The sequence below is a fragment of the Acomys minous genome (assembly GCF_964271855.1).
Source record: "Acomys minous genome assembly, chromosome: 11".
Lineage (NCBI taxonomy): Eukaryota > Metazoa > Chordata > Mammalia > Rodentia > Muridae > Acomys > Acomys minous.
Genome location: NC_140492.1, coordinates 6985110 through 7012990, shown reverse-complemented (window position 1 = coordinate 7012990; position 27881 = coordinate 6985110). Strand labels below are relative to the sequence as shown.

The window sequence follows — 27881 nt, the reverse complement described above, 5'->3', positions numbered from 1 at the left end:
GGGATCAAGCATAAAAATCTTGTACAGTTGAGATAGTAAATCTATCGCCCGCGCCTTCCTGGCCCCAGGGCAGTCTTTCTGGACCTGGGGGTAAGGGCGTGACAGGAACCTCTAGGGTCAAAGGCACAAATCAAGGACTGGCCGCCTGGTACTTTCCAAGCCGCGGGCTCGCAGAGGGCGGGGCGTTGGCGGAGGAGCCGTGCGTGCGGAGAGGGCGGGGCGTTGGCGGAAGGGGCGGGGCGTTGGCGGAGGAGAGGGATCTTCGCGGAGAGGGTGCTACGCTAGAGTCTTCTCCAGCTCCCCATCGCCGCTGGGGATGTGAGCGACAGGTCTGACCTCCTGAGACGATGCTCGCCGTCCTGGGCGCGGCGACCCTGGTGCTGGCGGCCGGGGCGCCTTGGGTGCTGCCCGCAGCCGCAGGTGAGCCGAGGGGCCTGGCCGGGGAGGGAGAGCTCCGGGCGTCAGGGCCTCGGCCGCTAGCTGGGCGCGCTGGCCGACGTCCCCGATGCACTCACCCCCGATTGCCTCCCGACGGGGGCGGACGCCGGAGACGCTGGCCCCCCAGACCTGAGCCTCGGAGTGGCTGGCGGCAGAAATGCGCTTCCCCCTCCTAGCGCAGTGTGTCTCGGCCTCACGGAGGAGTGAGATGAGAGCCGCCTTACCGGGCCCGAGGTCGGAGCCGACTAACAAAACGGGCAAGCTAGGGAACCGCTGGGCTAGCTGCGCTGAATGCGACTACTCTAAGTGTGGTAGACAAGGGAAATGAGGAACCAGGGAAGACAGGCCAGCGTCGCAGTCAGGACTCCTGGAAGTTCTCATTCCTCTTCAGTACACCTGGGAGGTCCGTGATGCCCCATCTGCCCTGCAGATGACCCTTATCTGGGACATGCATATAGTGTACATGCAGGCAAAGTACCATACATATACAATTGCTGGGTTCGGAGTGGAAGCTGAGAAAATTCACATCAGATACTGAAAACTGAAAGCTCTGTTTTCTGAGCTCAGGGAGGCAGCCAGTTCAGGGTCTGAACCAGGTGCTTGAGGGGTGTATTGCATGTGCAAGGTGAGGGAGCATTGGTCAGTGTCGGGGACAGCTGCGTGAAAATTTTTGATTAATAAGCCATAGGGTACGCTGATCATAAACATAGTTTGTGGTTGGCCTAACCCTGTGTAGGGAGTTTTTCCCAGAACTGAGGGTATAAACATTATTCAGTATGGTGGTCAGCTGGACCTTTTCTAATGAATTTCCCTAGAGTTGATGGTCTTTAGGATGGATTTAGGCTGTTTCTAACAAAATGGAGTTTGGCAGCTTTTTAAATTCTTCTTTGAGACAGAGTTTCTCTGTGTAATATCCCTAGCTGTCCTGGACTCTGTAGACCAGGCTGGCCTCAAACTCAGAACGATCCGCCTGCCTCTGCCTTCCAAGTGCTGGTATTAAAGGCTTGTGCAACCATGCCCCTCGAGTCTGACAGCTTTTAACATAATCTCTTCAAAATAATTCAAAAAAGATTATTAGGAACAGTATACTATATAACTGCTAGAGAAACTATTGGATCCTTTGTTAACCTCATAAGCACAAATGCTGCCCGCTCTGCGCAGAATCTGTAAATTCCAACGATTGGGGTGGGGATCAAGGTAAGATTATGGGGCTGACAGGATAGATTCAGTTTAGGGATGAAATTCGAAGGCTCTGGTGGGGGTGATGGAAATGTAGCTCAGGCGTAGGGTGTGTTCTTGGTTTATACAAAACCATGGGATGAAACACTAAGAGGGTAACAGCTGAGAGTCGGGAGACTTGACGGATACCTCCTGCTGGCTTAAAAGGAAAAAAAAGTTCAGAAAATGTTTTCTCAGATGTCTCCTCATGGTATCTAACTGGGAGAAGTCTATAAGCCTCTGGAGTAGAAGCCTGCCTGGCCATAGGACGTGATAGCCTTGAGGCAGAAGTTTTCAAAACAAGAAAAACAACAACAAACAGTGGAACCAGATGTAAAGTTAAAAGATGCTTTTTTAAAAATTACAGCCTAGGAGCTGGAGATGGCTCAACAGGCAAGAGCACCGGCTGCTCCTGAAGAAGGACCTGGGTTTGATTCCCAGCATACACTTGGTGACTCACAACCTTTCCTGATTCATGTTCCAGGGGATTTAAATGTCTTTTTCCGACTTCCTGGCCACTAGGCACATGTGGTACACATATTATATATACATGCAGGGAAAACACCCATATATATAAAGTAAATCTTGTTTTAAAAATAGCATATCAGGACTGCAAATGATGCAGAATAGTAGAGGCCTTACCGGCAACATGCAGGTCCTGAGTTCAAGCCCCAGCAACCACATGGTGGCTCACAGCCATCTATAATGAGATCTAGTGCCCTCTTCTGGTGAGTAGGTGTACATGCAGGCAGATCTATAATCTTTTTTTAAAAAGGAAACGAAAAATATAGCCTATCAAGTGAATAGCCAGCCGATTGTGATCTTTCAGAGGTCCCTGTGAGCCTACCATTTTGTGGGGGAAAGTACAAAACATGTAAGACTGGGTTGCAGCATATTTGATCACACTGTGGACCCCAAGCTTGTGTTCTGCAAAAACCTGTTTCTAATCGTGGTGTGGCTCAGCCCTAGCACACTCCTTTAATCTAAGAGCTTTCTGTAAACAGGATAAAATAAAGTCAACCATGGGTCAAGAGGCAGAGCAGGCAACAATTGACAGGGAGTGAACATAAGAGAAAAACCATGGAGAGTAAAAGTCTCGAGGACGGATAGAGAGATGCATAGGGAGGAGAAAGGAGGGACATTAATTTGAAGGGCTTTTTAAGACAGTGTGTGTGCGTGGAGGAGAAAGGGCTTGTCGCTGGCTAGGAAGCTCAGCAGGGGGCTTTCTCTGCCTCTCTGAGCTAGTGGGGCATTCACAGCAGCATCTGGCTCCTGGAATTGGTAACATCAAACATTTAGGATTTTTGTTAAAAAACAAGACTGGCTTTTGGGGATGTGGGTTGGTGTGTGTGTGTGTGTGTGTTGTTGTTGTTGTTTGTTTGTTTGTTTGCTTTTCCAGACAGGGTTTCTCTGTCCTGGAACTCAGTCTATAGGCCAGGCTGGCCTCAAACTCACAAAGATCTGTGCATCACAAGGGAGTAGGGCTTATTCCTGTTGGTTTATGTTGTTGCTGCTGTGGTGCTGGTGGTGGTGGTTGTTAGACAGAGTCTTGGCGTATAGCCAAGTTGCCCTCAAATGATATTCCTGCCTCAGCTTCCCAAGTGCACGGACCACCACGGACCAGTAAAGACCAGGTTTCAGGGTTGAAGAGCTGGCTAAGCAGTTAGAGTATTTATTGCTCTAAAGAGAACCTGAGTCCGAGCATCCATGCCAGGTAGCTCACAACCAACTCCAGCTCTAGGAAATCCAACATGGTAGTCTGGCCCAGGAGGGCACCAGCACTCATGCGCACATACACACAGACACAAACACCTTAAAAAGTGTTTTAAAAACATGCCCTTTTTTGAGTATCCTAGAAATATGGCTGGAGTAGGCGCCTCAGGTGTCAGTGTCTCAGGCACCTAGACAGCTCTTGCACTGCCATTTTAACGACTTTGGAACTCTCCAGGGTCCGCCAGAGGCATGCATCTTTACAGGAAGACTTGATGAGCAGGCATATTTGCATCAGCATCAGACAAGGAGGATTTTAAATCATTGACTCAAAGGAGTGACTCTGCTTTGAAGGGAAATTACTTTATTCTGAAACATGAATGGCCAAGAATGCACATGACCAGGGACACATGTTCAGGGAGGTCACGTGAATTTTTGTAACCACAGAACAGAAATGTCCCAGTACCTTTCCTAAAGATGGGAGGGAGGGTGCTGGGGGTACATGGACAAGCTAAAGGAAGGGGTGAGGGGATGTAGCCACCAGAGAGAGATGGCGCCTTAGAAGACTGTCTAAACCAGGCCTGCTCTGCACCTACTTGTTCTGGAAGTGTTGGGTGAGATTCCAAAGATCAGGAGTGGCGCTTGATTCTCAGAGCTCTGGAGCGGGCTCTGTCCCAAGCCTCCCCATGCGGGAGGCAGCAGCTGGGCTGAGCTCCTTTTGGAAGAAGAAGAAGCTGTGTAAATCTGGACCTTGCTGGAAGTGTCTTATCTAGTTTCTTTGGAAGTGTCTAATAACACAATTAGGGCTACAAGAGACAAGGCATTATATAGTAATAAAGGTCCAATACAGCTAAACAGCAATGGCAGAGGTCTACGCACCTCTCCTTTAAATTGTCTACCATTTAGATCATTGTGATACTTTCTCTCTGTCCTTCCTGGGATAGCAATCTTCCTGTTGTCCCAGATATCCAAATAACCAGTGAAGTCCTACAGAGATTGTGTCCAGAGAACCTCTTTATTTACCTACTAATGACCCCTGCCACCCCACCCCCAGTGTAATCAAAGTGTATCGTTTTTATTTTTATTATCTTATTGTGCCTATTTATTAAACCTTATCACAACTGTGTCCACACTTATGTAGGCGTAAGTATGGAGAGAGCTGGAGTCTAACTGCAGTTTGAGGTGTTCACTGGGGGGGGGGGTCTTGGGCCACGACGCCTACACATCAGAGGGGACTGCAGTATACTTTGTTGTGTTTGAATAAATTCTGTCCTCGGGGCTGGAGAGATGACTTAGTGATTGAGTACTTAGTTGCACTTGCAAAGGACCTGGGTTCATTTCCCAGTACCCACTTGGTGGTTCACAGTCCTCTGTAACTGCAGTCCCAGGAGATCTGATGCTCTCTTCTGACTTCGTGGAGTACATATTCACATGTGGGCACAACATTCTCACAGGCAACAGAATACAAAAATCTAATTTAAAATTTTGTTGTTGTTTTGGTTTTTTGAGACAAGGTTTCCCTGTGTAGCCTTGGCCGTCCTGGACTAACTTTGTAGACCAGGCTGGCCTCGAACTCACAGTGATCTGCCTGCCTCTGCCTCCCAAGTGCTGGGATTAAAGGTGTCCACCACCGCCACCTGGCCCTCTGATTTAAATTTTAAAATACGTTTCTTATTTCGTGAGATTAAAATACGGTTCCCTCACTTACCCCTGTCCCTTTCCTCCCTGCCACCCTCCCATGTACCACCGCTACCACCAAACCACTCTGTCAAACTCACACCCTTTTCCTTTGTTTGTGTGTCCGAGTGTGCTCCTAAATAGATAATTAACAACCCTCTCAAGCTCTAGTGGTGCTTGTGTGTGTGTTTTCAGGGCTGACTGTCTGGTGTTGGATAACTAATTGATGTGACTGTTTCTCCTGCTCTCAGCCACATGTCTCCCCACAGGACTGAGGCCTCCTGAGCCTTTTCCAGTCCTCAGTAACACATCTGCTGATGGTGTGCTTGTTGAGGTCATGGTTAGGCAGCCACGTTGGTGAGATGCCGTGAGTGTGACCCCTGACATTTCCAGGAGACACACTCTCACAACAAAACCCCCGTTCCTCTGGCTCTTACAGTTTTTCTGCTCCCTCTTCATGGTAATCCCTGAGCCTTAGGATCAGGAGCCGTGTTGTAGACGTATGAGTTGAGACTGGGCCCCACAACTCTGCATTTTGATTGGTTGTATTTTTCTGTTATGATCTCCATCTATTGCAAAGAGCAGTTTCCTTGATGATGGGTGAGAACCACTCGTACCTGTGGGTATGAGGATAAACATTTAGAATATAGTTAAGGATTGTGCTGGTTTCAGTAAAATGCTGTTTATAGGTCCTCTCCCAAGATTCATGACTTCACTAGCCCTGGGCAGTGGGCAAGGTTTCCAACACCAGGCATGGTTTCTGTCTTCTTAAATCTACCTGGACAACTGTTGGTTACCATCAGGGTATTTGTGCCACTATTGCACCCTTAGGGTTACTGTGCCATGCTGGTGGTGGCTGGGGTTTGTGGGTGGGCCTCATAGCAAAAATGAAAAAATGAAGTGAATGCATTCAGTCTTGTTATTGATGTGAATAATAACAGTTTATAAAATATTTTTACAACATATAAATAATCATTCTGTTGCTTGTTTGGATTTATAGGTGGAGAAAATCTGAAACCTCCTGAGAATATAGATGTCTACATTATAGATGACAACTATACCTTAAAGTGGAGCAGCGACAGTGAGTCGGCGGGCAGCGTGACTTTCTCAGCAGAATATCAAACGTAGGTAGCCAGTTGGCTTGCTGGGACGATAGGGATAATTTTTATAATTTCAACACCATAATATGCTTTTTGTTAGCTTTTATTTATATTTTTAAAATTATTTTTCTTATGTGCCTTGACACACTCTTGCATGTCTGTGTGTGTGAGGGTGTCAGATCCCCTGCCGCTGGAGTTACAGCCAGTTGTGCACTGCCATGTGGGTGCTGGGAATTGAACCCTGGTCCTTTACTATGCTCTTAACCACCGAACCATCTCTCCAGCCCCAGTGGGGAAGCATTTGGTTGTTTCCGTTATAGGAAATTTTATGTCTACTTCACCTAATATTTGTAAACTGTCTCAGTGGAGACTGAGCTGTGGTGAGGGGCTGGTGCATGGCTCGCAAGTAAAAGTGCTTGCCACCAGGCCTAGCGGGCTGAGTAGATTCCAGGACCCACATGTAAAGAAAGAACTAAGTCCTGCCAGTTGTCCTCTGACTTCCACTCACATGCCTTGGTGTGTTTGTGCTCGCTCACGTGTACACACACACACACACACACACACACACACACACACACACACACCCGCACGTGCGCACACACGCACACACACAGAGTAAATAAAACATTTCTTTCTCCCCCCCTCCCCGAGTCAGGTTTTTCCTATGCAGCCTTGGCTGTCCTGGGCTCACTTTGTAGACCAGGCTGGCCTTGAACTCAGAGTCTGCCTCCCCGAGTGCTGAGCTTACAGGCGTGTACCACCATGCCTGGCCATAAAACTTTTCTTAAGGAGGTTTGAAGTTGATTTTAGTAGACAGCCATCCCTATGCCTTCTCTCCATTGATGTCACACAGGTATAACAGCTTCCCAACTGTCTTGACTGTGGGAGGGCACCCAGAAAGGCCATGCTCGGTCTTGGAACAGGCCCCCAAGCCTCTACAGTTAGTTTCCCCTATAATTTCTACTATACCCAGTGGTTTTAATATTTATTTTTTAGTTTTAGGTTTATTTTATGGGCTGTAGAGATGGCTCCACAGTTAAGAGCACTTCCAGAGGTCCTGAGTCCAATTCCCAGTAACCACATGCTGGCTCACAGCCATCTAGAATGGGATCTGATTCCCTCTCCCGGCCTGCAAGTGTGCATGCACACAGAGCACTCATATACACTCATATACAGGTTTAGTTTATTTGTATATGTGTTTTGCCTGTATGTATGTGTGTGTACATGTCCATACGTGGTGCCTGTGGAGGCCAGAAGAGGACAGTGGATTCCCTGGAAGGTTGTAAACCACACAGGTGCTGGGAACCTAACCTGGCCCTCTGCAACAGCAGGAAATGCTGTTAACCACCGAGTCTTCGCTTTAGATGCGGTTCACACACATCAGTGTTCGAGACAAAACACCGCCATAGACTGGATGGTTCATCAGCGCCTCTTTCTCAGTACCCAGACGCGCAGCCCTGCGTCTCCTGCTTGGTGTTGGGGTTCCATGGCACCCCTTTGTCCCAGTGTAGGATGAGTCAGCAGTGAAGGAAGGAGGTGTGAGGACTTTCCAGGTCAGGACCCAGCACTTCATCCCCACTGCACACTGTGGCTGCCCCCGGGTTACTAAGCAGAGAGAGAGTGATCCCGCAGCTTCCTAACTGAGTGTGTCTGCACACAGGCGCATTTATCACTAGTGAGGTTTCTGTATGTGCGAGCTTGAGTTTGGATGCCATTTGTTCTTTGCCTTGGGTTGATTCTTTGATCCAACAGCTAGTTTAGCTAAGTGGGATATGGAGGGCACCCTCCACAGTGTAGTGGGATATGGAGGGCACCCTCAACAGTGTAGTGGGATATGGAGGGCACCCTCAACAGTACAGTGGGATATGGAGGGCACCCTCCACAGTGTAGTGGGATATGAAGGGCACCCTCCACAGTACAGTGGGATATGGAGGGCACCCTCCACAGTGTAGTGGGATATGGAGGGCACCCTCCACACTACCCTGTACTAAGGAGCAGACAGGCAGCATCTCCACCTGTGACTCCATCTCCAGCTGCTCCTCAGTCTTCTGACCCCACAGTGATATACACAGAGCCACAGACAGACAGATGCACAAGTAATTTTAAAGGAAGTCTCTGAAGAGTTAAAGACCCCAGGAAACAGACAGTGGTTGCTTTTAAAGGGCGGAAGAAATTCAGACAGCACAGTGCTGAAGGCTGCCTCCAGATAGGCAGTCTGTTCCTCGGGGTCAGAGGGGTTATCAGAACAATTCCCAGGTTTTCTTTCTTTCTTTGTTTTTGTTTTTGTTTCTTTTTGGTTTTTGTCTGTTTTTGTTTTTTTGAGACAGGGTTTCTCTATGTAGCTTTGGGTGTTTTGGACTTGCTTTGTAGACCAGGCTGGCCTCAAACACTCAGAGATCCACCTGCATCTTCTTCCCAAGGGCTGGGATTAAAGGCGTGTGCCACCACGCCTGCCTCCAATTCCCAGTTTTGTTTTTTGTTGTTGTTGTTGTTGTTTCTTTTCTTTTTTTTCCTTTTTTTGAGGCAAGGTTTCATTCTCTGTGTAGTCTTGGCTGTCCTAGACTTGCTTTGTAGACCAGGCTGGCCTCAAAGTCACAGCAATCCGCCTGCCTCTGCCTCCTGAGTGCTGGGATTAAAGGATTGCACTACCACACCCTGCCAATTCCCAGTTTTTCAATAAGGAAATTAAAGTTCAGAAATACAGGGTTTTTTTTCCCAGAAGTCACACAGCTACCTTGGACCAAGTTAGCCAAATATGCTTTTGTCTTTTGGAGCATTTATTTCTGTTTCTTTGAAATGCTAATAAGATCACTCATAAAACTGAAGCAAACGCTCTATTAAAAATTAAGTAGCTGGGTGGTGATGGCAGACGCCTTTAATCCCCAGCACTCAGAAGGCAGAGGCAGATGGGCCTCTGAGTTGGAGACCAGCCTGGTCAAGAGAGTGAGTTCCAGGACTACACAGAAAAATCCTGTCTCAAAAAAACAAAACAAAACACACACACACACACACACACACACACACACACACACACACACACAACTACATGACCAGGTGGTATTAGTGCATACCTTTAATACCTGTATTTGGGAGATAGGCGGATCTCTGAGTTGGACGTCAGCCTGGTCTCCCGGGTGAGCCCCAGGATAACCAGGGCTAGGCAGAGAAACCCTATCTCAAAAAAAGAAAGAAAGAAAGAAAGAAAGCTAACTAAATATCTGAATTATTCCAAGTAGTATCTTGCCTCGTATGTATCAAAAAAGAATCAGCAGGTATACAGGGAAATGTTACGTTATCTCAGAGGAAATAAATTCTTTTTAGCATAATTTCCATGCTATTTCCCCGGATGTTTTTCTCTCTGTGGGCTTTGGTGGAGGTTGTAGGGCAGCACCAGTGAGTACTCTGTCCTCCCAGGCTCTGTGAAGGATTTCTGACCACCTTGCTGTGACTGGCACAGAGTAATGCAGTTTGATACAGACCTTGGAAAGCACATAACAGCAGCAGGCACTGGCTTTAGAAATGTCCCTGGTGGCCTCTGCAGTATTCCAAATAACACACCATTTTTTTCGCTTTGTTTTGCTGTTTTTGTTTTTTTGGTTTTTTTTTCCGAGACAGGGTTTCTCTGTGTAGCCTTGGCTGTCCTGGACTCGCTTTGTAGACCTGGCTGGCCTCGAACTCACAGAGATCCATCTGCCTCTGTCTCCCGAGGGCTGGGATTAAGGGTGTGTACCACCACAATGGCCTTGTCCTTGGGCACATCCAGGACACAGTTTGTGCAGCAAATTAGGTGCATGTTGCCGCAGGCCTTTTAGGTACACCCATTGTTAATTTGGGGAAGGGGTTGACCCTTCACTTAGGCTCGCATGCTCAGCACACAGTGACACTCACCTTAGAAAATAAATTCTTAAATGAATTATGGTGATAGAAAATCTATTTTAAATGTCTGAATGTACTCATTCAAACTTTTTTCTCAATGAGAAGAGAAGAGACAAAGAACTGGTTAAAATTGCCCGAGTGTCAAAATATTATGGGGACCAAATGTGAGTTCTCTCTACTGGACATAAATGTTTATGAAGAAACAACGTTTCGTGTAAGAGCAGAAAAAGGAAGCAGCGTTTCTTCGTGGAGCGAGAGTGACTTGTTTGTCCCTTTTTACAAAGGTAAGAAAGCATCACAGCATTGTGCTCTGTAAATGTTAGCAGGGCGTTCTCTGGGAAGCCATTCTTTTAAGGGCTGTTGTTGTGCCCTTCTGTGCTGGTGGCTGTCCAAATGTGGTCACCAAGAGCCTCTTAAACAGGATTCTTTTCCCTAGCAGCTCAGAGACTGTATTACTTGCTCGGTGGATTATTTCCTTTAGGGCACAGTGGAAGTTTTGAAAGGTGAGGAGGTGCGTGTGACTGACTGTGGACCTGGGTTAGTCCCCACACTCATGAGAGGCTTTTTAAGCGTAGAGCAGTATCACACCTTTAAGTTTTATCTATGTGTGCATGAGAAGTCTGTGAGAGTGTGTGTCACAAGTGTACAGGTGCTGGTAGAGGCCAGAAGAAGGTGTAAGGTTGGCTGGGAGTGTGGGGTTATACCCAGGTGGTTGTGAGCAGCCTGGCAGAGGTGCTGGGAGTTGAATCTGGCTCTGCTGGAGGGACACCAAGCCCATCTCTCTAGCCTCACAATTTCTATAAAGGGTCCTGGATATAGAAAAGTTGGAGAGCCGGGCGTGGTGGCACGCGCCTTTAATCCCAGCACTCAAGAGGCAGAGGTAGGCGGATTTCTGTGAGTTCCGAGGACAGCCTGGTCTACAAGAGTCTAGGATAGGGGCTGGAGAGATAGCTCAGAGATTAAGAGCACTGGCTGCTCTTCCAGAGGTCCTGAGTTCAATTCCCAGCAACCACATGGTGGCTCACAACCATCTGTAATGTGATCTGATGCTCTCTTCTGGCCCGCAAGTATACACATAGGCAGAGCCCTGTATCCATAATAAAGAATAAATAAATATTTTTTTTAAAAGAGTCTAGGATAACCAAGGCTACATAGAGACACCTTGCCTCAAAACAAAAACAAAACAAAGAAAAGTTGGAGAAACACTGCCCTGCCACAGGCTTCAAAAGAAATGACCTGAGGCTGGGCATGGCCAGCCTGGTCTACAGAGTGAGTTCTAGGACAGCCAGAGCCACACAGAAACCCTGGGGGCAGGGGGGAACGGCCTGTCTCCACGCTCCCTCCCCCCACCGTCCACTCACACTCCCCCCCTTCTCACATACTGAAGAAGTCAGTAGCTTCCTCTCCTAACAGTTCACTCCCAGGCTCCGGGGCCTCTGAGCGCAGTGTAGACGTGGCTCCTTTCTCTTAAGCTTTTCCTTTCCTGGCTGGCTGCTGCTCTGCTCGCTCCTGAGACCCCTGCTCCCAGTTTTTTCTTCTTTTTCTTTTGTTCTCTTCACTTGGAGATTTCAAGGTTGGCCTGGCTAAACAGGGTTTAGTCATTAAACCTGCTTTTGACACTCAGAATTGTATCTCTTGCCCATTGCTCCCTCTGAGCACTGGACTGGTATCACCGCCTCCCTTCAGTTAAACACCATCTCAGAGTAAAAATGGTCAAGTGAGGCTCTCAGTGTCTCCTCACAGCCCTTCCTGCAGCCCTCTCGGTCACAGGAAATGACATCAGCTGGTTATTTGCTCAGGTTCAAAGCTTGGAGCCATCTTTGGCCTCTTTCTACATTTTTTGTTGTTGTTGTTGTTTTGTTTTGTTTTGTTTTTTGAGACAGGGTTTCTCTGTGTAGCCTTGGCAGTCCTGGACTCACTTTGTAGACCAGGCTGGCCTCGAACTCACAGCGATCCGCCTGTGGTGGTTTGAATCAGAACAGGCCCCTGGGCTCATGTATTTGAAATCTTGGTGAAACTACTTGGGAAGACTAGGAGGTGTGGCCTTGTTCGAAGAGCTGTGCCACTGGCAACAGGCTTTGATGTTTCAAGTGCATGCCGTTCCCAGAACTCCCCCACCTCCTGCTTGTGTCAACTGTAAGCTCTCATCTACTGCTCCAGCACCATGTCTGCCTGCCTTGCCTGCTGCCATGCTCCCATCCAGCACCATGCACCATGCACCAAGCACCATGCCTGCCTGCTGCCATGCTCTCCCACAGCACCATGCACCATGCACCATGCCTGCCTGCTGCCATGCTCTCCCACAGCACCATGCACCATGCCTGCCTGCTGCCATGCTCTCCCAGAGCACCATGCACCATACCTGCCTGCTGCCATGTGCCCCTCCAACACCATGCACCATGCCTGCCTGCTGCCATGTGCCCCTCCAGCACCATGCACCATGCCTGCCTGCTGCCATGCTCTCCCACAGCACCATGCACCATGCCTGCCTGCTGCCATGCTCCCCCACAGCACCATGCACCATGCCTGCCTGCTGCCATGTGCCCCTCCAACACCATGCACCATGCCTGCCTGCTGCCATGTGCCCCTCCAGCACCATGCACCATGCCTGCCTGCTGCCATGCTCTCCCACAGCACCATGCACCATGCCTGCCTGCTGCCATGCTCCCCCACAGCACCATGCACCATGCCTGCCTGCTGCCATGTGCCCCTCCAGCACCATGCACCATGCCTGCCTGCTGCCATGCTCTCCCACAGCACCATGCACCATGCCTGCCTGCTGCCATGTTCTCCCACAGCACCATGCACCATGCACCATGCCTGCCTGCTGCCATGCTCCCCCACAGCACCATGCACCATGCCTGCTGCCATGCTCTCCCACTGCACCATGCACCATGCCTGCCTGCTGCCATGCTCTCCCACAGCACCATGCACCATGTACCATGCCTGCCTGCTGCCATGCTCCCCCACAGCACCATGCACCATGCCTGCTGCCATGCTCTCCCACTGCACCATGCACCATGCCTGCCTGCTGCCATGCTCTCCCACAGCACCATGCACCATGCACCATGCCTGCCTGCTGCCATGCTCCCCCACAGCACCATGCACCATGCACCATGCCTGCTGCCATGCTCCCCCACAGCACCATGCACCATGCCTGCCTGCTGCCATGCTCCCCCACAGCACCATGCACCATGCACCATGCCTGCCTGCTGCCATGCTCCCCCACTGCACCATGCACCATACCTGCCTGCTGCCATGCTCTTCTCTACAGTGGTCATGAATTCTACTGATGCCTGGAATCCTGAACCCCAACATTAAATAGTTTGTATACATGTATGTTGCCTTGGTTATCGAGCGCTGATGCAGCAATGGAAGGGTAACTGAGACAGTGCCCTAACACACTTTGTCTGCCCATCATGTCAGGGTACCATAGATGGCTCCTTCTACCTTTTTACCAATACCCTTGTCTTCTGCACTTGACCCCTTGCTGACCTCCCTGTTTCCTCATCCGTTGGCCAGGCTGATCATTCTAGAACCAGAGTGTGAATTTGGCTCTTTGACAGCCTCAGCCTTACAGTGTCTTCTTAAATTGCTACCACTCCCTTCTGTATCTGGCCTCTGGCCTGTGCCCCTGACTGTTTCTGGGCCCTCCCACACCCTGTGCCCTTCTCTGTCCCATCTTAGACACTTCACGCATGACCCACAGGGCCTGGGCTGCTTTTCTGCTGGGTTTGCACAACTCCGTAGCTGATGAGAAATGGCACTCGCTACCATTCCCCACGCTGTCCATGTTTTTGCTTAGCACATATGTGTATGTCTCTGTTGGAGGGCTCTTGCCATGTCCTCCCAAAGCGTAAGGCACACTTGGGACTTTCTGTGCCTTCCCGTGCCAGGGAGACTGTTACTTCTGGCCATTTGGAATGACGTATACAACTCACGTCACATAACTGTCCTCTGACGTCAACAGCTCACATCGGCCCCCCAGGAGTACAGTTAGAAGCTGAAGATACCGCTATCCTCGTGCACGTCTCTCATCCCGGACAGGGAGGGAACATGTGGGGAAGGGATCAGTTCAGCTTCGTGCACAGCATAGAAATCTGGCAGAAGTCTTCAGGTGTAAGAGTAAGTTTTTGTTTTTTACCTGTCTGATGTGAGAGAAAAGGAGATGAATTAATCCTAAAATTTGACTGTATTTTTTATTTTTTTAATAGAAAATTATTAAAACTACTTATTATACAGAAAAGATAGTGAATCTGCTGCCAGAGACTACTTACTGTCTGGAGGTTGAAGCCACACATTTGTTGCTTAGGAACCACAGCAGCTACAGTGCAGTGCAATGTATAAACACCACAGGTAAGGAAGACCTCTGACGTCAGATTCAGTGACTCAGTATTGACAGCATTTTAATTTGGGCATGTTCCACTCTAAGTGCTGAACCATCTTATATGATGAAGTTTTGTGATGGTTTTATTAAATAATTACTAAATTTACTAATTTTTACTATTTTACTAAATAATTACTAAAAAGAAAAAAAAGCACTGGGTAGAAGGTGTTTGGTTGAACACTTGTCTAGCGCACAAAGGCCCCAGTTCAACCCCCAGCGCCACACACATGAAGGAAGGAAGGAAGGAAGGAAGGAAGGAAGGAAGGAAGGAAGGAAGGGGCGTCTGTAACCCCACACTCGGGAGGCAGAGGTAGGTGGAGTACTGTTAGTTTGAGGCCAGCCTGGTCTACAAAGTGAGTCCAGGACAGCCAAGGCTACACAGAGAAACCCTGTCTCAAACAAACAAACAAAAAACAGAAGAAAGAAAGAAAAAAAAGAAAGATAACAGCACTTACAGAAAAAAGAAATTTTCTGTCAAGTTTTATCTCAATACTAATGAAAATAAATTCTACAAAAAAGTTAAATTTTTTATAATATAAATGGTTTTTATTTGTCTGTAATACCTAATGCCGTTGCTAGCAGGATGGTTGGTGTCGAAAGCATACCTCTACAGATGAAATGTCAGAAATGAAAGCAGCCTGAATACTCAAGTCACTGCCAGCCTTGCCAATACTTAGGCCAGGGGTGGAAGCCAGGCTTGTTAATGGTTTTCATTGCAAAGTTAGTATGTTCTGCCTCTTAAAAACCAAGCAAGATAAGAGCAGTTCTGTGTCACTAGGCTAAAATGTACGTGTAACAAACAGAGTCTTTGCTTCCTTAGTGGCAAGTAAAATGCCTTCGCCAGAAAACGTAGGCATGGATGTCCAAGGTGAGAGCTATGTTCTGACGTGGGACTACACATCTCCAAACGTGAGCTTCAGAGCGCAGTGGCTCCCGTAAGTCCCTTCCTGGGGTGCCGTCGCCCACTTTGCTCTGCAGTCACCATCACGCTGCTTCTGGTGCACCGAGTGGCTGGCTGGGAGGTGGGCAAGGTACATTGTGAAGCAGGGAGTTTCTTCACGGATGTGTGGTGGAAAATGATAGCGCTGAACAGCCGATGGCTACGTCTGGCCTCGGTAGACACCCACACATACACAGATGTATACACCACACTGATCCACATGTGCATGTGCACGCGCACGCGCGCACACACACACACACACACACACACACACACACACACACACACTCTCTCTCTCTCTCATGGCTCATGTGACAGACTGTGACCTGGGGTGCTGTGCTTGCACGCTGTGCACTGTTAGGTAGTGTGTCTTAGCATGTGATGGAAGTAACTTCAAGAGTAGTGAGACATCACTAGGATTCATCTTGTTTTGGTCACTGCTGCTGTGATGAGTCACTGTGACTAAAAACCAGCTTGGGGCGAGAAGGGCTTCTCTCACTTACACTTCCATAGTGTAGTTCACCGCTGAGGAAAGTCAGGGCTGGAGGCAGGAGCTGACGTCACAGCCATGGAGGGTACTACTTGCTGGCTTGCTCCTCAGGGCCTGTTCAGCCTGCTTTCTTACGGAGCCCAGGAATCTCCATACCTACAAAGGGCTGAGCCCTCCCCATAGATCAGTAATTAAGAAAATGCCTTACAGGGTCACCTACTTAAACCTGGATATTCTGGAGGCATTTTCTCAATTGAGGGCCGTTCCTCTTAGATGACTATGGCTTACATCAAGTTCACATAAAACTAGCCAGCGCATAGGACAAGGTGAGTTTTAAATATTTTTAGTGAGTTTTTATTTCTGAATTTGTATATGAGCCTTTTAATAATAATTTGCTTAAAAAGCATGTTGTGGTCTGAGGAGAGGACATAGCAGCCAAAGCACTGGAGTTGAGCTCTCTAGGAACCAGGTGAAACCCGGCAGGTGGGCGGCAGGTGAAACCCTGCAGGTGGGTGGGCAGCAGGTGAAACCCTGCAGGTGGGCCGCAGGTGGGCGGCACTGCCGTCCCAGGACTTGGAAGTCCACCAGGGAGTTCTGAGCGAGCTGACTAGCTAGACCAGTCAGGTCAGCAAACTGCAAGTGGGGTAAGGACGTGCCTCAGGAAAGAGGAGAGCAGTCAAGGAAGACACCCAGCTTAAATTTCAGGCCTTCATATTACACATGCGCACCTGCAAATACACACACACACACACACACACACACACACACACACACACACACAGGAGGAGGAACAGCTTGCCACTTTCCTGAGAATTCCATGCAGGCTCTTGGAGCACCGTGGCTCCTCCATTATACAATGAGTGTCCTTGGTGGGGAAACTGTCCTTGGGTCCGCAGTGCTCACTACAGTGTCTGGTGTATTATAAATCCTCAGTACATATTTGCTGAATTAATGATTGAATTTATCTTGTTTGTTTTTCTTTTAAAGTGGCTACTTTAAAAGTACTCCCGGGAACTACTCAGATAAATGGAAGCCGATACTTGCCTGTACAAGTGTCCACACTACGCACTGTGTCTTTCCTCAAGACGCCATCCACACAACAGCTTTCTTTGTCCGTGTACAAGCAGCAGATGGAAAGAACACATCTTTTTGGTCTAAAGAGAAATTTATTAATTCTCAAAAATACAGTAAGCCAAGTTTTCTTTAAGACAGTATCTGACACTGTAACCCGGGCTGGCCTGGAACTCAGTGTGTGGCCCAGGCTGGCCTCAAACTTATGGCAGTCCCCCTGCCTGAGCTCCTGAGAGCCAAGGTGATGGCTCATGCCTGGTTTATACCGAGCGTTTACTTGAGACTGTAATTCCTCATCGTGTGTTTCCGTATCTCCCCAGCTGTCATTCCTCCTCCTGTCGTTGCCATCACTCCCACCAGGGACTCACTGCGAGTCTATGTCACCTGTCAGGGCAGTGCCATCAGCAAATGTCACGGACTAATTTACGAAATCACTGTTTGGGACAATGCTTCCAAGACTGAGGTAAAAGCCCACACAGTAGCTTTGTGACAAACGCCTCATCACTGTGTTAATGGGAAAGAAAGTGAGTGGCGAGGGACACACGAAACTGTGGCTTTAAGTTTGAAGGGGGCCTTTAAGCATTTGTGACTGTGGCCGTGTGCGCAGAGTGAGTGTCAGCCTTTTCCACGTTCTGCATGACAGTTACAAGTCACCTGCATCTGGGCCCTGCTTTGTGGTGTGTGAGTGTGTGCAAGTGCCTGTAAGTGTGAGTGTGTTATTGTGTGTGCATCACAGGGCACATGTGGAGGCCAGAGGACAGGTTGTGGAAGTGAGCTCACTCCTCCTACCACACAATTCCCAGGGACTGAATACAGGTTGCCATGCTCTGCAGCAAGCACCTGTACCCACTGGGCCATCTTGCTTTTGAAGTCCACTGAGTCCACTACTACTGAATTAGAAGCATTTTTCCCATGATTCCCAAGGCCTCTCCTAAACTAAGGTTTCTGTGCACTGGTGACTTTCAGGCCAGGAGGCCCTGTCCTTACTTAGGAGGCTCTTCACATCACTGCGCTCTTTGAGGTATTCGTGGCGTGCCCTCAGAGTTGTGCATCATGTGGCCTCAGACGGTAACTGTGGGAGACAGAATAGACTCTCAGGGCACAAAGAGCCTTGGCAAAGGTGACGACCTGTGTGGACTCCAGAGTTCGGCTTAACCCATGGTAGGAGAGGAGCTAGCGCAGTCTCTCTGTGGCGCAGTAGTGAAAAGGGCTCACGTGCTGCTCTGAGCACAGTAAGGGGAACTTGTGCACCCCATGCCGTGAATCCTGTGGGATTTCAATCCAAGAGTCAAGCACAAAAATGGTGTGCAGATGAGACAGTAAATGTTGTCTCTTCATTTTTGGTTGGAAATTTAATCAGATATCAAAGTGCTGCCTGCAGCCACTTCAGTTGCCTGCCTTGCCAGCTGTAGCGTCAACACTCACCTGTCGTGTGTCCCTTGCTGACAGACTGTGACCGGCCTTTCCTGTAGCTTTTCTCTCCTCTAAAGCAGTGGCCACCCCAGCAGGTCAGGTGTGCAAGATGTTTGCCAGATTTAAAGTGAGGTGCGCCTGAGACTGTGCAGCACTGTGCTTTGCTAGATGCAAGCCTCGGCATGTCTTAGTGGCTGCGCTGCCCCATGCTGCCCGTACAGCTTAGTAATTGCAGCAGACTCCTGTTGCATCCAGACTCATAAGGTTTTTTACATGAGTTGCCCTGTCTTTCTTAAAAACAACCCTGGGAAACAGTATTTGCAGTTACTGCCCAGCAGATACGAGGTGCGTGTCGCTCACTTCCTCACTGACACTGGAGCCTAAGTATATGCCTGCATGTGCCTGGTGACATGGTTTGACCTTTGTGCTTCACCTGTGTGCCGGGAGGGATGTGTATGTCACATCTGGGACAAAGAGGATGAGGCTGGCAGACCAGGCCTTAGAGGGAACTGTCCCAGCCAGTCTGTGCCCTTGTGAGAAAAATGTCTTAGCTGCTGAGTGTTGGGGTGGCTTTATTTCCAATGGCTGACCAATACAGATCGGGAAAGAAGGTACCACTGAAACGGCTCACACAGGGGAGCCAGCTTGCAGTGTGAGGCCAGAACCCTCAACTCCTAACTGTTCTCACTGTCTTGATAAATGGCAGACACTGGAAGAGTGAGAATTCCCCGGGGGATACATTGTATGTTCTTTTGGCAGCAAATTCCTAACTCTCTGATTTGGTTATAATGTGTTTCTTAAAACAAATTTATATTACTTAGACACAGGCCAGCTCGGTGTTTGGAAGACAGTAATTATGAGTAGAAAAAGTGCAGAAAATACATATCCTCTATCTGATTTTTATTATGTCTATAGAGGAGAATGGTGAAGAAAAGCCCGGAGTTTACCATTGTGAAGGTGCAGCCACTGACTGTGTACTGTGTCCAAGCCAGGGTGCTCTCGGTGGCCATGCAGAATAAGAGCAGTGACTTCAGTGAAAAGCTGTGTGAGAGAACAAGGCCAGGTGAGAATCTGCTACATGTTTTCAATGCAGCTGCAGTTGATAAAAAAAAGACTGCTTTGGGATTTGTGAAGAATTCCTTCTTTGCCTTAGAGGGTAGAAACTGTCTGGCCTTTCTGAACTACAGGAATCACAAGTGAACCCAGCCAGGTCCTTCAGGGTCAGGGAGCACTCCGGGGTCAAGGAGGACTCTGGGGTCAGGGAGGACTCTGGGGTCAGGGAGCACTCCGGGGTCAGGGAGGACTCTGGGGTCAGGGAGCACTCCGGGGTCAGGGAGTACTCGGGGTCAGGGAGCACACTCCTACTTAGCTTTCATCCAGAGCTCACATAATTACCTTCAGTGATCACTCCTTGGTGAGCAGTCAGATCGCTCATTTGTAATGTTTCCCATTTCTACTCTTGAATGAGCTTATGGAAACGGTGTCATATGTAGTGAAGGGTTTGAGAGGCCTGTGCTTCAGTCTCATTTGTAGTTTAGTTCCAGAAGCGGCTTAGCCATTTCTTCGCTGTGCAGATGCCAGGAAAACCAGCTGTCGGGACCTCTCTGTCCATGCGTTCTTCTCTCAGTCTCCGGGGTCGGTATGACTGTCACTGCCCAGAGCAGTGTACTCGGTGCTAACCAGGATGGGTTGTCAGGACGTCTGTGTTTCCTGCCCTGTGGCTGCTCTTATAAGGAATGTGCTGACGTTCACATTATCGTTATTTATGTGTTCTAGGAAATTCTTCTGTAACCTGGATTATAACTGGATTTGCTGCTGTGTTTTTTTCTGTCATGGCCCTTTATGCTGTAAAGAGCCTCCTGAAATACCTCAGTGATGTGTTCTTCCCGTCACTCAAGCCCCCTGCCAGCATAGATGAGGTACGCGTCTCTTCCTGTCTCCAGCTAGGACGTGGGGAGCAGATGTTTGCACTCAGCCTATGGCGTAATGCTTTCTTGTTATCCAGAAAATCATCTAGACCTATGTGCTTATTTCTTCAGGATTCTGGTGACAAACCTGGTGTAGTAATGCATACTTATAAAGCTCAGGAGTTAAGACAGGAGGATTGCTGTGAGTTCAAGGCCAGCATAGGCTGAATAGTCACATCCCACCTCCAAAACCAAAAGGAGCTTCAGACCAAAATAAAAACAAAAAAAAAACAAAAACACAAAAAACCCAAGTGTGGTGGCGCACACCTTTAACCTTAGCACTTGGGAGACAGAGGCAAGTGGATCTCTGTGAATTCAGGGTCAGAAGGCTACACAGTGAGACCCTGTCTCAAAAAAGACAAATGAGGGCTGGAGAGATGGCTCAGAGGTTAAGGGCACTGACTGCTCTTCCAGAGGTCCTGAGTTCAGTTCCCAGCTACCACATGGTGGCTCACAGCCATCTATAATGAGATCTGATGCCCTCTTCTGGCGTGCAGGTGTACATGCACTGTATACATGATAAATAAATATATAAATAAGTAAGTCTTTTTAAAAAAGACAAATGAAACTTTTAGAAACAGTAGCGTAATGTACTATATCTGTTCTGTTCAGAGATGGGCTATAACAGCCCATTTTCACTTTATAGTAAATCTAAGTATGGAGCAACAAAAGTGAAAGTGCCAATCAAATTGGCATTTATATGACATCCCCAAGAAATGCCCAGGGAAGCCTCGGCAAACAGCCCCCCTGGTCAGGTGCATGGTCTGGGACAGACATTTCCTTTCTGAGTGGGGTTCCCGTACAGGCATGGGAGCCAGGGCATAGACACGTGCGGCCTCAGTGCGGGTCTGCTCTTCTCTGTCCTTGTCACATGGTGAGGGGCCAGCCTGCTCTGGGACAGTCAATCCGGGCAGACACTTGAGAGGAACATGCTTGAGTCTGAAACAAAGGGCAGCCACCATATTGCATCGTCCGCTCTCAGGGGCACATGCCATTTGTTGGTGAAGTGTGTGTTACAATCAGAATAGTGTCCTGCCCCTGCCTTCTGTGGAATGTGTCTTACCACTTACCATCACGGCAGAAATGCTGTGCTGCCATATCATCCATCCGTTTCCACCTAGTTCCCTGGGTGAAGTCACAGAAGGTGCAACAGCAAAACCCAGGAGTGTCCTCTCCTGGTGCTCAGGGCTCCTGTGAGGTCAGCACCTAACACAGTGGTTAGCCCTGAGTGAATAAGGTCTAATTCTAGAACCTGGGATTCAGGGGACCATCTCTTCCCCCAGGGCGGGGAGAAGCAGTGGGGTTGAGTCAGGCTTAGATAGAGAGCTGCAGGTGAGCGGTCGGTGACCTTGCTGCTGTGTGAAACTGAACACGCTGTGTAAGAGATGTGGCGTCCGTGATACCCGAGTTTTAAGCAACAAAGGACCTAAGCTGAAAAGGGTGTGATGCCTTCGGAGCTCAGCATGTCCTTACTGCATGCTAGAGTTTTAAACTCCCCTCTGTGCTCTGATAGTGACAGCTATGGTGAAAATAGAACCGGCCCCTGACTGCCTGGGCAGCAGGAAGGCGTTCCAGCCCACTCATGCTTTTGAGTGTCAGTGAACTGGATGCTGTTACTTCAAAATGTCCGTGACCCAGTGCCCCCATCACAGCCTTGACGGCACGGTGTCTGTCTAAGCATTCTTCACAGACTTACCCCACAAAGGCCTCCAGCCTGGTGGCCTCCCTGTTCCTTCTGAGCCTTACAGTGCACTGGTGAGTTTAGCTCATCCGTTGTAATGCACACACCAAAAAGTAAGTCTGCTAAATGGTGGATGTAAGAAAGCAAAGCAGTTAGAGCTAGAACATCAGTTTTTATATAAAACAACCTGTGTGCCTTTCTTTTTTTACCACTAGTTTTTCTCTGAGCCACCTTCAAAAAACCTTCTCCTCTTGAGTCCGGAGGAGCACATTGAAAGATGTTTCATCATCGAAAACACAGAGAAGGTCGCTGTAGAAGAAGAAAGCCACGCCCCTGAGGTAGATCACAGGAAATACAGTTCCCAGACCAGCCAGGACTCCGGGAACTATTCCAACGAGGAGGAAAGTACGGGGAGTGAAAGCCACAAAGGGCTGGGGCTGTAGGACTGCGCCTGCCCAAAGTGGGCTCCTGTACAGAGCCCTGTGGGAATCTGTGGAATATGCCTTTCCTTCCTGGCGCCTTCAAAGAGGAAGAAGCATCTTCAGACCCTAGTCCCAAGGATTGCAGACACGGTCCTGAGGACACAGGCTTGCCGCCATCTTGAATGAGGTGCATTTGTCTCATCGAGCTCATCCTGGATGGGGCAGGCTTACCTAAGATGGCTGCCAGTTTCTGCTGATGGATTCAACCCTAGGTGCTGTTCTGTGCCATAGGTGTAGCTGGCCGCTGCACAAGCCAGCTGCTGACCATCTCTCGGTGTTCATATTTTAGGAGACCTTTAGAGCACTCGGCTTTTTGATACTGCCATAGTGTCCCAGAGGCACAGTTGTTTACACTAGCACTCACCACAGCAGGGGCTCTTGAGCAGAAGTCACTGGAGCCATGGAGAACGGGACTCTCAGTTAGAGGAGCAGTGGCCTGGGTACGCACGCTGTGCTCTAGTCCTGTGTCACTAGGAAATGCCAATGACAAAAGTGGAATCATTCAGCAAGAGAGAAGCCAGGGAATCCCATGCAAAAGGAGACCGCATCCAATGGACCGGTCTTCCTACGAACCCGCATGTTGGTTCCCAGCTTTTCTGTGTGACTTTATAAAACATGGCCAGACCTCGTTCCTCTGTCCAGCAGTATTCAGGTACCCGTTATCAGCATCCTTGTACTTAAAAAATGAGACCGTCAAATACTGAAGTGAAGGAGAGAGTTAGATTGCATAGTGCTGTCTGCAGGTGCCTTTAACTAAACTTAGCAATGCTCCGTGAGTATGCTTTGTAGGCAGGACTGTAGTCGTCCAGCAGCTCCAGGGTGGACTGCAGTGCCATACCCCCCCCCCCCAAAAGAAAAACCAGAGAGAGAGAAGTGAATGATGGGTCATGGCCTTGGCCCCCATTGCCCTCCACATGGTGCCATTTTAAGGACCCTACCCAGCACCCCCCATCCTGTGTTCATCACAGGAAAAGCTCCTTCCCGAAGGACAGCCTTCAAAGAAACTGGGCTCTTAGGGTGTGGGGAAGTGAAAGGCTCAGGCATTAAGTGACACCAGTGTCGTCATTTCCTCCTGTACAAGTGTGACCACAGGTCGTCAGGGTGAGACCCAAAACAAGCTCTGGGTCAGGCAGCCACGGGTGAGGGGACTTCACCCTTTAGGCGAGCAAAGGCAGTTCCGCCCGCATGCGTCATAAAGTCTGCATGGTGCTTACTACAAGCTGCTGCCCACTTGTAGGGTGGCCAGATATGTGGACCTATAGAGCCCGTGGCTATGAGCACATGCTGCTCGTGCACAGGACCCGAGCTCAGTCCCCAGCACCCGCATGGTGACTCACATGAATGCAACTTTAGTTCCAGGGGACACAGCACCAGCTTCCTGTTGCCTCGGGTACCAGGCATGCACAAAGTGCACACACGTGGGCACAACAGTCAATACACATAAAAGTTAAACTTTTTAAAAAGCTTAAATGCTGAGCCACCACACCAGTGTTTAAAAAAAAAATTTTTTTTTTTTTTACAGCTATACAGCTATACAGCTATACAGCTACTAGTTACAGCTATAACTAGTAAGAGGCCTGTGAACACACCTGCACAGGTGAGCTGGCTGCATCCACTCGCGTTGCCACGAGATGCCTGTAACAGTCAGCAGAGTCTAAACCGCTGTCCTAGACTAGAGTCATTTAAAGTCTGCGCAGAAACCTACACCATAAAAAACTTAAAACTAGGTCAGCCTTCCCAACTGCCTAGGAATGTGGGGCCAACCTGAGCAACATAGCAAGAGTCCATTGTGTGTATAGGTACAGGTATAGATACATGTATGTATGTGTGTATATACATATGTAGATATGTATATCAAATATGGAGCTGGAGAGGCTATGATCCTTCAGAGGCCTTCCCCGCCCTGCTGTAGTGTGCATGCCTGGTGTGTGTCACTCCTTTGGTGTTTGTTTCCCTTCCACTGCAGAAGCCCTGACAGCAGGGACTAAGCCCCGCGCCGTGCCCCACCCCACCCCCACCCCACCCCCGTGGCAGTGCAGTGCTCACACAGAATGAGTGAGATACCAGGTTGAAGCAGGGCGCGTTCTGCTGTGGAAGCAGTCGTGTTCCTGTGCACCAGGTTTTTATCTGGACCCCTCTATGGTTTTGTCTGGAGCTCCACTCTTGTAAACAGTGTTGCGTAACAAACGTTGGAACAACAACTGGATGTGGGTGGTGCTACTTTACTTTAAACTTGGATTCCTTGTGCCGGGGGTGCTGCAGGCGGTCCCTCTCGGAGGAGCTCATGACAGGACACCAAAGCTGCCCTGTGCCCAGCGTCCTGAAGATGGTGTCATTAAGTGAGCTATGCAGGACTGTCGCACTCTGGATTGCTGGATTCGAACTGCTATTCCTTGCAAGTGCTCCTGTCACTCGTCTCACGTGCACTGAGATCCCTGCTGCTCTCGCTCGGGAGACTCAGAAGGTGAGCACAACTGTATTTCTCAATTTCCTTCCTCACAGTGGAAGGATATAATAAATTCATCTTTATTCCCAAGAACTACCCTAAGGCTTAATGACAGTGACAAATCCCCGTGGCCTTCCAGGGCTTGACTGTTCCTGTTTTTGTTTCTCAAATGCTCCTGCCTCAGGCTCTTAAGTGCTCAAATCACTGGCTGGGCCCTGACTCTTCCAAGATGAAGAGTCACTATCCAAGGTCAGGCACCAGCAAAACGCCAGAGCTGCCACCTAAGGCAGCAGCTTTCAACCTGTGGGTCGCTACCCCCTTCCAGAGTCAAGTGACCCTTCATAGGGGTCAAATATAACAGCAGCAAGGTCACAGTTATGAAGTAGCAACTACAATAATTTTATGGCTGGGTCGACACAGCGTGAGGAGCTGTCAGAACTCTGACTGCAGTGTTACGAAGGTTGGGAACGGCTCCTCTGAGTCTCGCTTCCTGAGCCAGGGGGTTTATTCAGGTTTCTCACAGGAGCTCAGATGAGGGGCTCTGTCCACCTTGCAGGACACAGTTCAGCTGGGGAGTCTCCTCTTCCTGAGCAATCGCTCACTGCCTTTGCAACCTCGGTGAGGGTTCTGAGGGCCCTCTCCCCTGAGCCTTTACACTTTAGAGCTTCCATTCTCTCTCCAGGAGGGAATGTGTCAATTTTGACACTCACTTACGCCAGGTGGTAGCAGCACATACCTTTAATCTTAGCCCTTGAGTCACAGAAGCAGGCGGGTCTCTTTCATTTGAGGCCAGCTTGGTCTACAGAGTGAGTTCCAGAACAGCCAGAGCTACACAAAGAAACCCTGTCTTTAAAAAAAACAAAAAAAACTGTCTATGTCTCTCCTTCTCGACCATGTATCTCGTTGCATGTGAGTGTGCACATGCCTGTGCATGAATTTGTGTACACAGGTGTCAACAAATGTCCATTCCTGTGCCCACACGTGAAGGTCTAAGTGGAATGTCAAGCCTCTGCCTCTGTTCTCCACCCTGGCAGGGCCTCTCGCTGACGAGGAGGCTTGTTCTGGCTGGGGTGGCTGAGCAGTAAGCTCTGGGCATCTGCCTGGCTGCCCCCAATGCTAGGATGGCACGAAGAGTGAAGCCTGGCTTTTTCGTTAGTATTGGAGATTCACACTCGGTTCTTCCTGATTGCAGACTGAGCACTTGTCCAGCGGGCAGTCTCCCCAGACCACATTCAACTTCTTACAGCTTTTCTCTGGCATAAGGTGATCACAGAAATTTCCAGTCTCAGAAGGCAGCAGAAATACGGGTGCATTTCAGCAATGGAATGTTTATATTATTGAGACTGTAACAGTATCTCTCCATATGAGAGGAACAAAGGCAAGAAAGGAATTTGGTCTTCCTTGTTATCAGTAAGTCCCCACCCTGTGTGTGACCCCCCACCCCCACCCCGCAGCCTGTCAGCATAAACTGTTCTGCAAAGGAGCTAATGATGAAAATGAAGAAAAGAAATTAGCAGAGTAGGTATTCTGGAAACTGAAAACACAATCCATGGCTGCTCAAAGTTAAAATTACGTATGGTAAACAAGCACGCCATCATAGAAGCAGCCAAGGGAAAGAGCTAAGAGATCAATGCCCTCTGTTCCTGACAAAAAGCCTTCCTCCCCCCCCCCCTTTTTTTTCTTGTTTTCCCCCAAGATGAGTGAGTCCCTAGTTATTTAAGAAGACATTTTGTTGCTACTATACCACCTCCCATAGCACTTTTTACTACTCTGAGATCCGACTTACACAGCTGTGTATACCGGTACATCATCTACCATGCAGTCTTCCGGAAACAGCACCACATTCATGCTGGTGTCAGCTGACATGCAGGTTTATGTCCATAGCATCTAAGAGTCCATCCAAGGTGGACCCTAAATTAAAGGTCCTCTTCTTGGCCACTGTGTTTCACTGCTGCTGTTGGGGGGGAACTTAGGGCTGACTGGGTGAGTGCTGGTTATTGCATAGTCATGGAAGCATTCGCCACTAGAGGGTACAAGCCACAAGCCACTGGCTGCTTTATAGGGAGGGAGGGGTAGTTTCTTTGGTGAGGTGAAGTCTCACTGTGCAGCCCTGACTGGCTAAGAATTGTCTATGTAGACCATGCTGGCCTGGAATTCACAGAGATCTGAGTGCTGTGATTAAAGGCATAGCTACACCTTGCTTAGGGAAACGATTCTTCAACGACTGTCACGGTTGAAGGCACTGTGTACCATGCAAAGTTGCCAGGTGTATAAATAGAAATAGAGCACGCATACTCAACTGAATCACATTTGAATTTTATGTAAGTTTGACAGACCAAAGTAACTCCATTTTGCTTAAAACTCCCATTTCTGTATTTGCATGACCTACTCCTGGTAGAAAAATTCATAGAAGATACACTTGACACATAAATATAGAATAACCCATTAGCTGGAAAACAGGTAAGTACTAAAAGTCCAGACACTTCTTCAGATCTCCCAAAAGTTAATCCTTAGAAGATGATCATCTGTGGTTTGGGACCAGACTCAAACTGGACTAGTACCAGTCAGCTTAAAGGACAATATTCCCCCACAATGCCATCCAGTCATATACTGTAAAACCCATTTCTTTGTAAAATCTATAAAAACAACACATTTTCTAAGTTCTAGGCTCCCGTTCCCAATCCACTGCATTGGTGAGGGAGGGAGTCCCTGCCCAGCCTTGAATAAACAACCCTCATGCGCTTGCATTGGAAGTGGCTCCTGAGTGGTCTTTGGGGACCTTGAGGTCTGGGTATAACAAGTTCAGCCTGGATGTTGATGAGCAAGCCTCACTCTGAGTTCTGAATACACCGGCATTTCAGCTACAGAAACAGTCGTGACTTTCCGTATAAAAGTTCCATTCCCTCTTTGAAACTGAAATTCTGCCACAGAAACACAGGCATAAATTGCTGTATTACATCTGCAGCCTTCAAATAAATGACCATT

The 27881-nt window shown here is 48.7% G+C and overlaps 1 protein-coding gene across 1 annotated transcript; it reads left to right on the top strand.

The window, feature by feature from the left end:
* Positions 1-231: 231 nt before the first annotated feature.
* Positions 232-27641, top strand: IFNAR1 (interferon alpha and beta receptor subunit 1). Its single transcript, XM_084802504.1, has 11 exons — positions 232-420; positions 6044-6167; positions 10125-10303; positions 13990-14144; positions 14234-14375; positions 15227-15341; positions 16824-17023; positions 17228-17370; positions 19236-19383; positions 20097-20239; positions 22184-27641. The coding sequence occupies exons 1-11, from the start codon at positions 348-350 to the stop codon at positions 22409-22411; spliced, it is 1650 nt and encodes a 549-aa protein (XP_084658630.1). The 5' UTR covers positions 232-347; the 3' UTR covers positions 22412-27641.
* Positions 27642-27881: the final 240 nt, after the last annotated feature.

Coding starts and splice junctions, on each gene's coding strand:
- IFNAR1 (XM_084802504.1), top strand. CDS start 348: ATGCTCGCCGTCCTGGGCGCGGCGACCCTGGTGCTGGCGGCCGGGGCG. Junction 14,376..15,226: donor GCAATGTATAAACACCACAG/GTAAGGAAGACC, acceptor TTGCTTCCTTAG/TGGCAAGTAAAATGCCTTCG. Junction 17,024..17,227: donor TATTAATTCTCAAAAATACA/GTAAGCCAAGTT, acceptor GTATCTCCCCAG/CTGTCATTCCTCCTCCTGTC.